The sequence below is a fragment of the Numida meleagris genome, chromosome 6 (assembly GCF_002078875.1).
Source record: "Numida meleagris isolate 19003 breed g44 Domestic line chromosome 6, NumMel1.0, whole genome shotgun sequence".
In the NCBI taxonomy this organism is placed as follows: Eukaryota; Metazoa; Chordata; class Aves; order Galliformes; family Numididae; genus Numida; species Numida meleagris.
The window spans coordinates 59550917-59567941 of NC_034414.1; the positions used below are offsets into that span (position 1 = coordinate 59550917).

The 17025-nt window shown below is 56.9% G+C and overlaps 2 protein-coding genes across 3 annotated transcripts in view; both read left to right on the forward strand.

Annotated features, from left to right (window-relative positions):
• FRMD6 (FERM domain containing 6) overlaps positions 1-13033 on the forward strand; it is an 18309-nt gene extending 5276 nt beyond the window's left edge. The window contains exons 2-14 of one of the 2 annotated variants that reach the window (XM_021403002.1): positions 4985-5169; positions 5544-5634; positions 5713-5855; positions 6322-6398; positions 6979-7165; positions 7921-8076; positions 8844-8909; positions 8989-9057; positions 9141-9315; positions 10081-10404; positions 10484-10615; positions 11492-11583; positions 11675-13033. In XM_021403002.1, the coding sequence (XP_021258677.1) occupies positions 5071-5169; positions 5544-5634; positions 5713-5855; positions 6322-6398; positions 6979-7165; positions 7921-8076; positions 8844-8909; positions 8989-9057; positions 9141-9315; positions 10081-10404; positions 10484-10615; positions 11492-11583; positions 11675-11959 (1896 nt within the window). In that variant the 5' untranslated portion in view covers positions 4985-5070 and the 3' untranslated portion in view covers positions 11960-13033. Of the gene's footprint in view, positions 1-4964; positions 5170-5543; positions 5635-5712; positions 5856-6321; positions 6399-6978; positions 7166-7920; positions 8077-8843; positions 8910-8988; positions 9058-9140; positions 9316-10080; positions 10405-10483; positions 10616-11491; positions 11584-11674 lie in introns of those variants that run through there. The other variant, XM_021403003.1, reaches the window with a different exon arrangement.
• The window catches only part of GNG2 (G protein subunit gamma 2), a 14919-nt gene continuing 14296 nt past the window's right edge, over positions 16403-17025 (forward strand). Inside the window, exon 1 of the mRNA XM_021401495.1 lies at positions 16403-16614. The gene's annotated coding sequence lies outside the window, so the exon portion shown is untranslated. The remainder of the gene's footprint in view (positions 16615-17025) is intronic.

Consider the following 17025-nt stretch of genomic DNA (forward strand, 5'->3'; position numbering starts at 1 on the left):
ACCAATGGGTTGCATTCATCCATGGGTCCCATCACCAATGGGTTGCATTCATCCATGGGTCCCATCACCAATGGGTTGCATTCATCCATGGGTCCTATCACCAATGGGTTGCATTCACCTGTGGGTTCCATCACCCTTGGGTTGCACTTGCCTGTGGGATGTCTCGTCCTTGGGTCCTCTCACCTGTGGGTCCTTGTATACTTGAGTTCTCTTGTTCACAGTTTGTGTTCATCCACGGGTCCCATCACCCATGGCTTATATTCACCCATAGGTCCCATTGCCCATGGATTGCATTCACCCTTAGGTCCCATCCCCTATGAGTTACATCCACCCACAGAACCCGTTACACATGGGTTACATCCACCCATAGGTTCCATCCCCCATGATTTGTGTTCTCCCACATGTCCCATCCCTGTAGCTTGCACTTGCCCATGGGACCTCTCCCCCATTTTTCCCATCATCAGCCACTCTCCTCACCCATGGGTCCTCTTGCTGCTGGGTTGCACTCGCCCATGGGATGCGTCGCCCATGGGCTCTGTCACCCATGGGTCCTGTTGTGTGTTGGTACCCACACTTGTGGCTCCTCTTGGCTGTGGCTCCTCCTGCTTCTGGGTGCCACTTCACCCATGGGTGCCCACACCTATGGGTGCCCTCACCTATGGGTGCCATCACCGCAGGGCCAGCGCTGGGGAAGTCCCATAGGAGGCAGCGTGGCTCCGGGTAGGGAGGTGATCGTGGCCATGGGTTAGCTGTTTGTAAAGCCAAACTCTGCCCTTCCAGAAAGCGCTGGTTGCGCACGGAGCTCGGTGTTTTTCCACCAGGCTCTGTAATTCCTGGATTGAACGTGGATTGATTTGGTCTCTGTTGCTTGAGAGCAATGTTTTGTGTCAAACCCCACGTCCCGAAGGCGCTCCAGGGTTTGGTTATAGGAGCTGCCTTCTTGGCTATCCTTTGCAGAGGAGTTCTTTTCTTCGAGCCCGGGTTTATCCAGCCTCTCCGAACCCCGGATCTGTAAGCAATTATTCCATTACATGAAAAGTCGGCGCGCTGAAAAAGATTAATTCAGACCAGATGTAAAAATAAATGCGAATTTCAAATTAAGATGATGTCAGCTCCCTCCTGCTAAAAAAAAAAAATAGACGAAAAAAAAAAAAAAGCGGCGCTGTGGACTCCAGATGGAATATACAAATTATGGCTGTGGTTAAAATATCTGCCTGCCTTGTTAATGTAGTTTTATGCTTTATTTTCTTCTCTCGGCGACGCAGCCGGGTGACATTCCTCAGGCGCTGCTGGGGAAGGGCAAGTGCGGCCTCAGTGGCACTTTTGGGGCCACATGGAGCTCTTTGGGGTACCCGGGGGATCCCAGCGTGGGACCTCGGCTCTGCTGGCCCCAATCTGGAGCCGGAGGCAGAGATGCTGTGAGCTCCGGAGGGAGCGGATGAGGCTCTCAGTGTTCAAGGCATCGTCGTGTGCGTTTTGGCATAAAATGGAGCTCGTTTCGGTGTAAAATGGAGCTTGTTTTGGCACATCCTGCCCGGGACATGGGCGGTTTTGCAACCACCAACCCGTTCCTGCGGGCGAGGATTGGGGCTCGGGGCAGGGCAGCGCTTCCCCACGTCTGGTTATGAACCCTGATCTCCTTCCCCTGGGAGATCAGCCCTGTCCTGGGGCTACACCCCGCGCAAGCAGGGGGTGTTGAGCTGAGCTTTGTGGCAGCTCGGCTCCTGTGTGGAGCACGGCCGTGGGATGGGGCTCCCAAAAGGGGTTTCTGTACAAAAATCCTCTGAGCCATTCCCAAAAGTGCATTTGGGGAGTTTGCCCGGGGGTGAGGCATCGCGCAGGCATGAGGCTGCTGTGGGGCTTGGGTTTTGTTTTCATCAGGACTTCCATAGTTTGGAAATGGCTCCTTATTACCCTGCTCCCTATGGCTGCTTTGTGGTTGGAGAGCAGATCCCACAGCAAGTCTAAGGCCAAAACCCAGAGGATCTATGGATGCCGCTGTCAGCGTGGGCTCGCTCCCAGTGGAACTGGAAGGCAGCGCTGCTTCCCTCTGTGGGCATCCTCTGTGGGCATCCTCCAGCTTGAGCACTGGGAGATCCTGCCTTGGTGGCACTGGGAGCTCCTGCCTTGGTGGCACTGGGAGCTCCTGCCTTGGTGGTGCTGGCAGATCCTCCTTTGGTGGCAAGGAGTGATCCTGCCTTGATGACACCGGGAACCTTGGTGACACTGGGACCCTTGGTGACACTGGGAGATCTTGTCTTGGTGGCACCGAGAAATCCCGCATTGGTGGCACTGGGAAATCTTGTCTTGGTGGCACTGAGAGCACCTGCCTTGGTGCTAACGGGGCCGGGGAGCGTTTCACAAAGGCCCCGGAAGGCGTGGGGGGATGGATGGGACGGCGAGGCGCGGGGTGCCGGGGCGCACAAAGCCCCTCTGTTCCCCGCTCGCCTCACACAACCCACAGCTCCGAGCACTCCTCCTCCCGGCGCTGCCGCGGGGATAATTGCTTCCAGCCGGGTGCCAGCCGCCCTGCAGCTCCTCCATGGTAGAGACCCGAGTGGCTGCCGTGCGTTTTTGGTTTCGGATGGGGATGGCGGTGCTTTGTGCGAAGCTTTGGGACAGTGCTCGGAATCTCCAAAAAAAAACCCAAGAAACGAACCCGGCTTTGTTCTGCAGGACGGAGCGCTGCATGCACTGGGGGCGGTCAGTTTGGAATCCCAAATGTCCCCAGATGTCCCCAAGCTGGTGGCCGCGGGGACCCTGCCGTCCTTTGGGGGCAGCGCTGGCCCCAACCCCAGCAACCCAGCCGGCGTTGTGGTGGATGAAGTAATGCCATATTTATAACCCGGCCCTTTTTTCCCACTGAAGGGCCCTTTCATCTCCCTCTGTTCGTTATGAGGAAACTGTTGGGTTCGTGGAGAATCGGAGACGATTTTAATTACGGGGCGACCGCAAGCGTGCATTAATCTGGGTGTCGGGTTCGGAGACGCTGCGCTGAGCGCCGGCCCTACAACTTGTAGGAACAGCTTGCGCATACCTGCGCCCTGTGATGTGGGGCAAAACCGACTCTGAACTCTTCCAAACAAGAAATTCCTGCCCCGTGAATTCATCTTCCCATCCAGCCCTGCACTTTGTTCTGCTTTTCCTCTCCGATTGCCCTCCCGTAATCCCTTCGTTCGCCGCTATTGTGGCTCAGCAGCGCTGAAACAAAAGCTGGGGACGGGCAGCGGGGGGGAGACGGCTGATGGGACAGAGTTTATTAAAAACAAGCAAATGAGCAGGATGTAATGATACGACATGGTGGGGCTGGGGGGACCCGAGTGCCGCGTTATGGGTGCGCTTTGGGGGTGAGCCACCTTCCCAAGGGGAAAGCACCAGCGTGCCCATATGGCTGTGCCATGCCTGAACCCTCCGTCCTGCGTGGATTTTGCGGCTGCTTTGCTTTGCTGCTCAAAATTGCTCGTGGGGAAAGTTTGCTGGGGATCTCTCCGCGAATAATGGAATCTGAGGGGCTGAGCCTGGCCGCAATCCTCTCCTGCCGCTCCCAGCCCGCAGCCGTGCATGTTCGGCGCTCGTGTCAGCGCTTGTTTGAGCACACGGGGAGAAAAATACCTGTTTGCTGGGAATTTTCATATCGACCACAGAGAGATGGAGTTTGCCCCCGGCTCAGGGTTAGCCAACAACTGCACGTCAGGGGTTCTTTTCCCTTTTTAAGCCTTTCCGCCCGGTGCCGGCGGGTATTTTTGGGGAGCTGCGGCAGGGCGCTGCTGCGGGGGCTGCGGGGCACCTTTGGGTGGCAGCGGGTGCAGAGGGTGCTGGCACTGAGCACACCCAGCCCTGGGGCGTGCTGCCCTCCCCGCCACCACCCGCCATAGCTGCATCACACCCAGCCCTGCAGCGGGCACCGGAGCTGCCAGGTGCCCGGCCGGGGTGGGGACGCTCGCCAAATACCTTCAGCCCCATTTCGTTCCCTTCTGGGATTTGTAATGAAGCTTGAAACAAGCCTGGCCACTGTGCTGCTTGCTCCAAGTCAGGATTGATCATGTCTGGGCATGGTCACGGTGTGCAGATGCAAGGCATGGGTGCAGCGCACAGCCACAGTGCGTGGATCCAAGGCATCGTGCAGTGCATGACCCCAGTGCGTGACCACAGTGCATGGATGCAAGGCAAAACCATGATGCATGGTTGCAGTGCATGGATGCAGTGCACATATACGATGCAAGGCTGTGATGCATGGCTGTGATGCGCATACCCAAGGCACAGCCACGATGCATGGCTGCACAACACCTCGGTGGTGCAAACCCTCTGGATTTCCCAACTCCTGCGAACCCCCAGGGGCTAGCTAATGCCATCTCGCCTTGGGACACTTTTTTCTCTGCTGTAGAAATAGAAAAGTGAGATGGTTTTGGAAACCAAACATGTTTTCATGTAGACCAAAGCTGATATTTGGTGAAGAGAGAGACGCCATCATGTCCTCGGGAAAAAAAAGAGGGATTTGCTTTGCTTGTAAAGATCCATGCTCATTATTTCATGCATGCGCTTGTGCCCCTGTGGATAGTGATGGCATAAAAAGCACTTCAGGAATGTTTGCCCTGGGAACCGGGGTGTGAGGGGTGGCAGAGCCCTGGCACCTCGCCCTCGAGCCCTGTGATGGGGATGCGCCAGAAGGGGTGCGGGTCCTGCGGCCGGAGATGGCGGGGAAGAGCCTGCTGTGTTCCCAGCATAAAGACTTTTTTTGGTTATTATTCTACGATGCCAGGAAAGGCATTTCTGAGGTTTTTCTGAAATAGAGCCGGGAGAATAAAACCGCTGGTTCAGGCTTTTGAGGCTGAGCTGCGATCCCACGCTGCCCGAACCGCGGTGGGACAAGGTCCGGGAAGGGCCAGCAGTCTCACGGCTGGTGCCAGTGCCGTGGGCACACAGTGGGGATGGGGAGCCCGTGGGATGGGGACCCAGTGTGGGGCTCAGCACCCCTATCTCACAGGGATGGCGCCCGTGGGGACCGAGGCCGCCCCGTCCCGCCGCTGAGGTGCCCGCTGCCCCCAGCCCAGCCCGGCCGTGCTGCCCACGATGAACAAGCTGCCCTTCCACAACAACCGAGTCATGCAGGACCGCCGCAGCGTGTGCATCTTCCTCCCCAACGATGACTCCCTCAACATCATCATCAACGTAAGCTTGGGGGCCCTGGGGTGCTCTTTTCCAAGCTCTCCTTCGGCTTCTGCTTTTAATTTCGAGCCCATCGCCCTCTCCTTGCTGGAGGAACCCACACGGCATGTCCCCCTGCATCAGCACTCGGCGCTCTCCAGCTTCTTGAACCTCGGGCACCGAGCGCGGAATTCCCATGCTTGGCTTCTTTCTTTAATTTGGTGCTACCCAATATTCTGTTTTCTGCCCACCTGTGGGCTTGCTTCTGGGTGAATTGCATTTGTTCCCCGTGGGAAACCAAGATCCGGACCCCAGCTGGTGACCGTGCCTGGGGACACAGCAGGGGTGGGTGCTGCTGTCCATGGTTTGCGCCCGGGACACGCGTGTGCTTTCTGCAGGTGAAGATCCTGTGCCACGAGCTCCTCGTGCAGGTGTGCGACCTCCTGAGGCTGAAGGACTGCCACCTCTTTGGGCTCAGCGTCATCCAGAGTAAGTCTGGGGCTCACCCCACGGCCCCGCTGACCACGGGGACGCGTCGTGATGCTCACCCTGCCCAACTCCCCCCAGACAATGAGCACGTCTACATGGACCTGGCCCAGAAACTCTACAAGTACTGCCCCAAGGAGTGGAAGAAGGAGGCCAGCAAGGTCAGCGGTGAGGTGTTGCATGGAGAGATGACAGCACTAAGGCCACCTCTGTCCCCGGCGCAGGTCACTGTCCCTGCGCAGCCGCGGGCTGGGGGCGGGCGCGGTGCCGAGAGCCGATTCGGGCAGCGTGGGGGGTGAGCGCGGTGCTCGGTGGCTGTCACCCCCAGTGCCACCACACCACGTGGGGTCGTGTCCTCCACCGGAATTCTATCCCCCGTGATTTTTTCCTCCCTCGTTTCCCGGTGGGTGAAGGGATGGGACGGGACGGAGGAGGGATGGGGGAGGTGGCTGCTGACCCGATGGGGTTTTCCAACCCAGCCTTTACTTTTCTTTAACTCCAAATCCCCTTTGTTTTTTTTGAGATAAGGCAGATTTGGGGGGAAAATGAGAGGCGGTGTTGGGGAGGGAGCTTGCCAAGCCCAGCCCGTGTGCTGAGGGCAGCGGTGGAGCCCGGAGCATTGCGGGGACTGGCGGTTACAGCGTGACACCGGGATGCCCGCAGGAGCCCTGAATGTGCTCTGTGTTCCAGGGGATCGACCAGTTCGGCCCCCCCATGATCATCCACTTCCGAGTGCAGTACTACGTGGAGAACGGCCGGCTGATCAGGTGTGAGACCAGGGCACTGCCTCCCAAATCCTGCCAGAGAAGCAGATTGTTGCAAAAGAAATGGGAAATGGCACATCTTTCAGAAGTGTTCGGGCTCGCAGCGCTCACCCCTTTCAGTTAGTTCAGTTGTACTGTCCCTGCCCCTATCCATCTGTGTGCCAAGGGACCCCTCCCCATGAACACAGGAACCAGCAGGGACCCTTCTCCCATCCAATGACAAAGACGTTGTGGCACTGAGGGACATGGTCACTGGATAGGGTGGGAGTGGGTTGGGGTTGGGCTCGGGGATCTTGGAGGTCTTTTCCAACCTCAATGTCTCTATGATTTTTGGGGTAGTGGACATCAGATTTAGGGTTTTATCGCTCACACGCCCAAGGCCAGGAGGGAGCTATCAGAAAACCATTGTCAGGCTCTACCGTTGTCAGGGTCTACCCCTCTCTGGGACGTGCTGGGGACGCGGTGGCCACGTGGAGATGCAGTTGTAGGCTTGTAGGGTTTTGTGGGGTTTTTGTAGGTCCCGGCTGCAAACTGCACGCCTGCTGGGTTCCCTCCAGCATCCCGAAATTTCTCATCCCCGCAGCGACCGCACGGCGCGGTACTACTACTACTGGCACCTGCGCAAGCAGGTGCTGCACTCGCAGTGCGTGCTGAGAGAAGAAGCCTATTTTCTGCTCACTGCCTTCGCCCTGCAAGCTGACCTGGGCGACTTCAAGCGCAACAAGCACTACGGGAAGTACTTCGAGCCTGAAGCCTATTTTCCTGCCTGGGTGAGTGCTGTGTACCGTGAGGCTGTGGAGCTCGAGGCATCTCCTGCTGCTCTCTGCCCTGCTGTGCTTGCAGCAGAAGGGGGTGATGCTGCTGTGTCCGCACCTCCTGGTTATTAATAACTAGTGACAACTGTGGGGCTGCAAATAGCTGCAGGCGTGGGTTGGGGTTGGGCAGTAGCGTCAGCGTGGCCACGCCAATGATGGGGATTCCCCTGTGTTTGCTATGGGGCTGCCCTGCATGCCACCGGGCATTGCGGTGTCACCCGGCCGTCCCTAGGTGTCCCCTGCAGGCTCTGCAACCCTGGGGTCCCTATGCCCAACCCATCCCCCCAAAAGCCTAGCTGTTAGCTGACCGGTGCATACGTTAAGGAGGTGAAGTGATGGGCAGCGCTCGTGATTCTCCAACACCAAAAAGCTGGGCCTTTCCCAGGGCATCCCACAGCCCAGGCTGCCGGGATGGGAAAATGAATAAAAGATGTAGGTGCTGCTGCTTGCTTTGATTTATGATTGATATTCCTTGGGTTTGCCCCAAATCCGCCTGCTTTGCTGTTTTTCATACTCACAATGGCCCCAGGGCTGTGTCCCTGCCGTATGGGAAGCCTGGTGTGTAGGAATGGCTGGTTCTGTGCTGCTGATTGGATTTTTGCCACCAGAAGTTGAGCATTACAGGGACAGAGCCCCACGAATCCCTGCAACAGAAGGCGCTGCTTTGATTTTCCATTGCCCTCGATGAGCTTCTCATCTCCTTCAACCAGGTGGTGGCGAAGCGGGGCCGGGACTACATCCTGAAGCACATCCCCAACATGCACAAGGATCAGTTTGCCCTGACGGCCTCCGAAGCCCACCTGAAGTACATCAAGGAGGCCGTGCGGCTGGACGACGTGGCCGTGCACTACTACCGGCTGTACAAGGTGGGAGCCAGGGCTGCCACCAACCCCAGCCCTGCCGTGGGCTGCTTGCCCCCCACCAGACCAGGCTGCCCAGAGCCCCATCCAGCCTTCAGTTAAAGTTAGTCTTTGTGAGAGCGTGGGGAGTGGCGAGTAATGAGAGGGTGTGAGCACGGTGAGGGGGCATGTTGTTGGAAAGGGCTGGAAAACAAAGAGAATATCTCGTTTCAGCCTTTTGTGCCCTGCAGGGACATGTGTGGGGATGAGCTGTGCACTGTCACCTGCTCAGTCCCAGCTCATAGAATTGCCCCAGCCTTCGTTCATAGAATCATTAAGGCTGGAAAAGACCTCTGAGATGGCCGAGCCCAACCCCACCCCACCATGCCCACTGCCCATGTCCCTCAGTGCCGCATCTCCATGGTTTTGGAACACCTCCAGGGACGGTGACCCCAGCACTCCATGGGCAGTGCCTGACCACTCTTTTAGGGCAGAAATGTTTCCTGATATCCAACCTGAACCTCCCCCGGCACACCTTAAAGCCGTTACCTCTTGAAGGTCCTTCGAGGTTTCCTGGGGTTAAGCTGCTCTTTAGCTTTGGGCATTTTGGGGAGGTGAGGTGGGACCAGCTGAGGATGCAACCTGCGGTGTGTGTGCATTGTTAATTGTACAAGCCCAGCACGCAACATCTGCTGCAGCAGGAGATGGGGCAATCAGAGGGGACAGCTGGGCTGTGGGAGCAGATTTACCCACTTAATGCTGCAAATTTAAAAGCATCTCGTATTTCCACTCAGGACAAGAGGGAAGTGGATGCCTCCCTGACACTGGGGCTGACGACGCGGGGCATTCAGATCTTCCAGGTGCGCACTGCCCAATGCCCAGCTCCATCCCCACAGGATGCCCACGCTGCCACCCTCATCCACTTTTATCTATTTGCAGAACCTGGATGAGGAGAAGCAGCTGCTCTATGACTTCCCCTGGACCAACGTGGGCAAACTGGTGTTTGTGGTGAGTGTGGAGCCGTGCACAGCGGGGCTGGCTTGTGGCGGGGTGCTCCAGAGAGAGGCTGAACTTCCCCATCTCCTGCTCAGGGCAAGAAGTTTGAGATCCTTCCTGACGGGCTGCCCTCGGCCAGGAAGCTCATCTACTACACGGGCTGCCCGCTGCGCTCCCGTCACCTCCTGCAGCTGCTGAGCAGCAGCCACCGGCTCTACATGAACCTGCAGCCCGTGCTGCGGCAGGTCCGCAGGCTGGAGGAGAACGAGGGTAGGTACCGGTGCCCCGTGTTCCCCGAATGCAATCCAGGGCATGGAGCTGCCCCACGGGTTCCCATGGTGGTCCTGTTCTGATTCTGCCTGGTCAGAAATCCTCCCCTGGCTGTGGTGGATGCCTACAGACCCCTGGGATTGGTTGCATGCCCTACTGTGGTCCCGGAGGGTCCCAGTGCGTCAGTGCAGTGGTCCCAGTGCCCTTGTCCCTTCCCCAAGCTGAGAAAGCCCTTGAGCAAACATAAGATTCTCCTCCTCCTTCTCTTCCTCTTCTTTCTCTTCTTTCTCCTCCGCCTCCTCCCCCTTTTTATATTCATCTTCATCTTTACCTCCTCCTTCTCCTTGTCTTCTTCTTCCTTTTCTTCCTCCTATTCCTCTTCCTCTTTCTCATCCTCTTCTTCTTCTTTCTCCCTCTTCCTCCTTCTCTTCCTCTACCTCATCTTCTTCCTCCTCTTCCTCCAATTCCTCCTTTTTTTTTCCTCCTCCTCCTCTTCTTCTTTCTCTTCATCCTCCTTCTCTTCCTCTTTCTCCTTCTCCTCCTCCTCCTGTTCCTTCTCCTCTCCTTCCCCCTCCACTGGAGGAATGACACAGCACAGAGCCCACCAGGTCCAAAGCTTCTCACCCACCTCCAGCATCAGTCTCCAAACACCATCCAAGCAGAGCTGGCTCCCAGTATGCCACCTCACTGGGTTTGGGTCATTGTCCCTGGGTACCAGGAGGTACCTGGATGCCACATGCCGAAGCTGTGTGTCCGTCCTGACAGAGAAGAAGCAGTACCGTGAGTCGTACATCAGCGACACGCTGGACCTGGACATGGAGCAGCTGGAGAAGCGCTCGCGGGCCAGTGGCAGCAGCGCCGGCAGCATCCGGCACAAGCGCCTGTCCCGGCACTCCACCGCCAGCCACAGCAGCTCCCACACCTCGGGCATCGAGGCTGACCCCAAACCCCGGGACATGGGACCCGAGGACGCCGGCGTTCACCGCAAGCTGAAGACCTGCAGCTCCATGAACAGCCACGGCAGCTCTCACACCTCCGGGGTGGAGAGCGGGGGCAAGGACCGGCTGGAGGAGGATCTGCAGGATGACGGTGAGAGACTCCAGGGTGTGCAAGTTGGGTGCCACTGGGCTTGGCGTGGAGGTGACCGTCCCCATCCCTCCTGGCACAGAGATCGAGATGCTGGTGGATGACCCGCGGGAGCTGGAGCGAGCGGGCGAGCTGGCGCTGGAGGTGAGCCCCGACATGTGCGTGTACATCACCGAGGACATGCTGCTGTCACGCAAGTTCAACGGGCACTCAGGTAATGCCACGCTTCATAGTATCAAAGAGTCACAGAGTACTTGAGTTGGAAGGGACCCCTAAGGGTCATGGAGTCCAACTCCTGGCTCCACACCAGCGCCATCCAAAAATCAAATCGTATGTCTGAGAGCATTGTCCAAATGCTTCTTGAACTCCAGCAAGCTCAGTGCTGTGGGGAGCCTGTTCCATGCCCACCACCCTCTGGTGCACAGCCTTTTCCTGACATTCAGCTTGACCCTTCCCTTCACCTCTGCTCCTGCATTTCCTCCTCCATCATGCGTGATGCAGTGCTGGGCAGACTGAAATTAGCCTGAGCATTCCTTTGGGACGCAGGGAAAAACTGTTTGTCTCGTGAGTGGAAGTGGAGTTGAGGCCAGCCTGAAATGGAACTGTAAAAATTCTGAGAAAGGTGCAGGTTTTCTCCAGGGGAGGATTCACTTGAACTTTTTTGCTTATGGAAGTGAAGCACAAACCCGTGCAGGAAACCCCTGCAAGAAGGCATGGGTGGCCACACAAGGTCAGCAGGCAGGGAATGGTGGGAGCCATCTGAGGACACAAGGGGACACAAGGGTAGCAGTGTATCAGATGGAGCCACTGGGAATAATTTTGGCTTTGGATGCCATTTTGGTGTGCCCTCCTCTCCCTCTCTTCTATATCCAACAATCGAGTTGGATATTAGGAAGCATTTCTTCTCCAAAAGAGTGGTAATGTGTTGGCACAGGCTGCCCAGGGAGTGGTGGGGTCACTCCCTGGAAGTGTTCCAGAGCTGTGGGGATGTGGCACTGAGGGACAGTGGGGCATGGTGGGTTGGGCTGGGGTTGGGCTCGGAGATCTTGGAGGTCTTCTCCAACCTGAGTGATTCTATGATTCCACGCAGGGCTGATCGTAAAGGAGCTCAGTTCCTCCACCTCCAGCTCCTCAGAGACTGTGGTGAAGCTCCGAGGGCAGAGCACCGACTCCTTACCCCAGGTGGGTGCCACCAGTGCTCCTCACCCCCCGTCCCCACTCGCGATGGCATTTTGTGTCCCCCTGTGCCCCTGACCCCCTTTCCCTCACGCAGACGGCGTGCAGGAAACCCAAAACGTCGACAGACCGGCACAGCCTGAGCCTGGACGACATCCGGCTCTACCAGAAGGACTTCCTGCAGCTGGCTGACCTGTGCCAGGACACGGCGCAGAGCTACACCTTCGGCTGCGGCCACGGCCTCGGCGACGATGGCCTCTACTGCAACGGCTGCCTGGCCCGGCAGTGCCTCAACATCCAGGAGGGCTTCCCCGCCAAACGGACCAGCAAATACTTCTCACTGGACCTCACCCATGACGAAGTCCCTGAGTTTGTGGTCTGAGGGCGGCGGGGACAGCGCAGGCTGCTGCCCAGGGGGGTCTGGGCCGCGCCGAGCCCCGCTGCGGCCTACCCGAGCCCTGCCCGCCGAGCGAGGCCGCGGGGATGGCTGAGCTCAGAGTGGGGCTGGGGGGACGGGGACTGGTCCCTCAGCGTCCTTCCACCTCTGGAAGTCGACGTGTGTGCATGAATCGTCTTCTTTCACCTCGGAGGAGCACAAGGCGCTCATCCAGCCGAAGCCAACCTGTGGTTTCCCGGTGGCAAAGATGGGGATTCTCCCCACCCCGACCCCTGTCCTTAGCATTGCCACTGCCTGCTGGGAAGAAAATGCCAGACTGCTGCGTCCAAGTCAAGCCAAAGAGATGTAAATACCCTAAAGGCCAGTATGGGAAGCAAGAATTAAGCAATAAGCACCAGCGATGTCTGTGCATGGGAAGGAAATCCTTCCAGGAACAATGCTGGAGCCCGGCTCTGAGCGGTGCTGCTCAGGGGCTTCATGGAGCTTTGTTTTACAAAAACAAATCCAGAAACCAAAAATACCCCAAAAAAGGAAAAGGAGAGTGGAAAGCATCATCTGTAATAGTACCACAATAATGCTTCCCGATATATAGAAGTCACATATATAAATATATCAAGGTACGTATGTTTATATATGTCTGGATCTTATAGACCCATTTTCCTTTTATTCCTGCTCCAAAATACCTTTTATACAAAGGATACGCCTCTCTCTGACGAAGCATATAGACAATCATTTTTATTCCGAAGCACTAAAGTGAGAAAATGGACCTTCCTATGGAGGAGAACACGTATGCAACCGCGTTGGGAGCGCGGCTCTGCCCGGCGCGGCCCCACGAAGCTTTCTGTGCATCTTTCAGTCCTTATGGTCCCAAGAGTTCTTGCTCAAGGATGGCAGTGATGTGTGCCCAGGAAGCCAGCCCAGGTGTCACGCCGTCGGCACCGCAGGGCGCGATGCAAGTGTTGACAGCACAATGCCTTCTTAGTCGATATTTTTAATACGAGTTTAGCGATCGACAGCCAAAGTTTGACCGTATTTTGATATGCCACCCTTTTTTTTTTTTTTTTTTTTTTTAAACTGGAAAGTTTTCTTATATATATATATATATAAATATATATTATTTTATAAATAAGCACGATCTTATTTTTCTAAGAAACGCTGGGGAGGGAGGGGGATTCGGTGCCGAAAAAAAGCGGAGCGGAGCTGTGCCATGATCTGTGTGCGATGGGAAGGTGAGGTGCCTGGAGGTCGCTTCCAACCCAAACCATTCTTGGTTCTGTGAGCGCATGCAAATGGTGGAGGCAGCCAAGTGGCAGCAGGGGATGGGGAATCCAAGGGAATCTCCCGCCCTGATTATGGGGGACCCCTTGAAGCACCCCAGAAGCCTTGTGGGCAGGGGGACGGCTCTGACACCGCATCCCAGGGTGGGATGTGGGTGATGGCGTGCTGAGATTGGTGTGTGGGGTGGGCAGGATGATCCCCTGCATTAATCCCTGGCCTCTGCGGGGGCAGAAATGTGGAAATCCGTGCTCGGCACTGCTCAGTGATGCTGGCAAATCCCCCAGCCCCAAAGCCAGGCTGTGGGATACAGAGCTGCTGTTTGTGCTGCACGTGCCCGGGATGGGACGGGTGTTGGTGGCCTGGTACTGCTGGTCCCTTGGCAATAAGGAGCCGTCTGTCTGCACAAACTAAATCATCCTTTCTGTGAAAGGATCTTCCTATCGGGATGGCGTGAGAGCAAGTGACTGTGTTGCAAAATTAAAAAAAAAAAAAAAAAAACAGAAATGACAACTGAAAGCATAGAGAACCCCAGAGCGATGTGGTTTTGTATCAGGGAAGTTTGTTGCGTGCCTTTGGCGGTACGGCCAGAAATGACAATAAAGTTACCCTTGTTTGCATCGCTCTGGCTCGTGGCAATTGGAAGAGCTCTGGGTCAGAAAGAAGCAATGACATGTGGAGGGATGTCATGAGTGTGCCACGTCTATCATGCTCTGCTCCAGCATCGCTGCTCCGGGAGAGGCAGGTGTGGGGCCCTGTCCCCTGTCCCCAGCCTTGTCCCCTGGCAGCTGGAACCAAGTGGTGGCATTTGCTGCCATCCTGTGGCAGTGGCACTGGCAGCGGGGACCTCTGGGTGGCAGCTGGGCGGTATCCCGGTCCCCGTCCCGTGTGGGGCCTCGAGGACAGCAGCCACCACTGTGTTGAGCACGGCCGTTCTCTGCTTTGGTTCATACAAGGTCTCTCTGTTGCACTGTGCTGGCTGTGTCCCAAATGCCATCGCTCTGAGGTTGTCACAGGTGCCATCCCACTGCCAGTGCATCCCTGACCCTGTTTCCAGCCCTGGGGAGCAGCGGGCATTTGTTCATTCCATTAATCTTCCTTTCCCCCTCCTCTGCTGGGAGGGGATGTGCATGCGGAGGGGACTTGGGGTATTTGGGAGCAGCAGTGGGGTGAGCACCCAGTTTGGAACTAGGCGATCTTCCAACCCAAGCCATTCTGTGATATGATTCTAAGATGATGGAGACAAAGATATGAAGTTACGATGGTGATAAAGATATGAAGATACGAAGATAATGAGGATGAAGAGATGAAGGTGATGAAGAGATGAAGGTGATAAAGATGAAAATAAAGATGTTCCATAGCAGGAGGCTGCCATCGCACAGGCTGCACCTATTCAACAGTCTCCAAAACTAGTGGCACTCTATCAGAAATCCCCATTTTCTCCAGAAGTCGCCCTCGTCCTTGGTGGGAGCGTGCTCAGAGAAGGGCAGCGCAGTGGGCTCTCAGTCGCTGACCGCCACTTGCTGCTGGCGTGGGATTCTCACAGTTAATTGCATTGTGCAGAAGGGGCGAGCACGAGGCAGCAAGCAACGTTTGGGGCTATACTGATGACATCTGACAGCTTGTCCCCATCACTCCTTCATGGCCCCATGGAAAGGGCTCCGAGGAAGAGCTCTTCCCATTCCCACCCCATGCAGCCTCGCACCAGCGCTCTCTTCGGGATGCTCTCACATCCCAGCTGCCGGTTTGACGATTTCACAAGTTTTAGCTGTCACAGAGAAGCTCACATTCCGTCTCCAGTTGCCTCCGTAACAGACTTGGCATCTCCTGTCATCGTTTTGGCAGCCCGGGTGGCTGAGGACTTGCGATCTGCAGCGCGACGACGCGCAAATGCCACCTCCCTGGCAGGAGAGATGGCAATCTCTGCGCGCATCGAACCCAACCGAGTGGGTCGGCGTGGAACTGCTTACAACTACAAGTCAGCCATTGGGAAAAGCTAATTTAAAGTAAAAGAGAAGAAGAAGAAGAAGAAAAAAAATTCCCATCAAACATCCAAATTAGAAGCGCTTGGAATGCGAACCATTTGGACTCAGTGGGAAGCCAAGCGCAAAAATGCACTTTCAAAAGGCGAAAATGCTGCGGCGGTGCTATTTTAGCTTTGCTGCTTGGGTGCTTCCCATCGGGCTCTCCTGCTGGGGGGCACCCTTGGGTGCTGCCAGGGGGCAGCCCCATCCTTGAGCTGTCCCACCTCAGGAGTCAGCCATCAGGCATTGCTGTGGAAATGGGGGGGAAGCTCATTTTCTTGCAACTCATCGCCTCTCCTTCCAGGAAATGCGCGTGGGGAGACCACGTGCAGCCCTGTTACGGGTTTCATAAAGGGGGTATGGGTTTAATGACAGGGGTTATGGGTTTAGCAAGAGGGCTCATCAAGTGCACCCCAAAACTCAACCCAAGGCGCCAGAGGTGAACCCATATCCGGGGTGCTTGAAGTCATTTTGGGGTGCAGATGGGGGAAACAAAAGATCTTACAAAGAAGCTAACCAACTCCCCCAATCCTAAAAAGATCCTAATCCTAAAATCTGGGCACTGGGGCTTAAATGTTTTAAAAAGAAAATATAAAATAAGGAGTTGCTGGAGGCACAAGTGGGGGCTGGTGTGCGAGATAGGGGGTTGGAAAGGGCTCGGGGGGGCTGAGGACCCCCAGGAGTGGGAGAAGGGGAGATCCAGGGAGGTGTGGGGGCAAGGCAGGGAAGGGCCGGGGGGCGAGGGGGTGCAGGACGTGGTGTGATGGGGTTCTGGAAGGGAGTGAGGGTGGGGAAGGGGTGTGATAAGTTGCAGGGGTGTGATGGGGACGAAGGGGGTGTGACGGGATGCAGGGGGTGTTATGGGCGTACAGGAGGATGGGATGGGGTGCAGGGGTGGTTTTGGGGAAGGGTGTGGTTGTGCAATGGGGCTGCAGGGAGCGGGGTGGGCGCAGAGCGGGTTGTGGGGTCGGTGTGGGGCAGGGAGGAGGGGTAGGAGGATGGGGAGGGCAGCCCAGGGCGCAGCGGGGCTGCAGAAAACTGGGATCGCGGAAGAGAGGGGGCTCGGGGTGGGGAGAAGGGGAGGGGACAGGAGGGAGAGCAGCAGCAGCGGGAGGAGGAGGAGGAGGAGGAGGAGGAGGAAGTCGGGGCCGAGCCGCTTCCTGTAGGCAGAGGGATGAGCGCAGACAAAGCTGGGTGGGGACTCGCCGCTCCGGGCTGCTGCTGACCGCCCCTCTGCTGCCAGCCCGCATCCCTTCTCCATCCATCCCTCCATCCTTCCGTCCGTCCATCCGCCCGACCGCCGCCGCCCCGCGGGGAGAGCCGGGGCAGCACCGCCCGCAGGTACGGGGAGAGCCGGGGGGGGGGCAGCGGGGCAATGGAAGCGGGGCTGGGGGGCACCGGGCGCGCACGGACCGGGCACATTGGGGCGATCCCATGGCAGCCCCATCCCTCGGGCTCCAAACCGCTCCCTGCTTATTGCCCCCCAGAAGCCGATCCTTTCACCCAAATCCCCGGCTTGCATCACCCCGTCGCTGCCTATGTTGGTTACCCCACGGGGACCCCGACACCCCGCAGCGCCCACCCCATAGCCCCAACACCAATGGGTGCTGCAGGGATGGTGCCTGCCCCAGCGCTCAGCCCCCAGCAAAGCTGTATCGGGGCTGATCCTCACTTAATCAACTGATTTGCCATCACATGAACGGCTTTTTCTCGGGATGAATGAGACGTAGTGTTCTCCTTTTTATTTTTTTT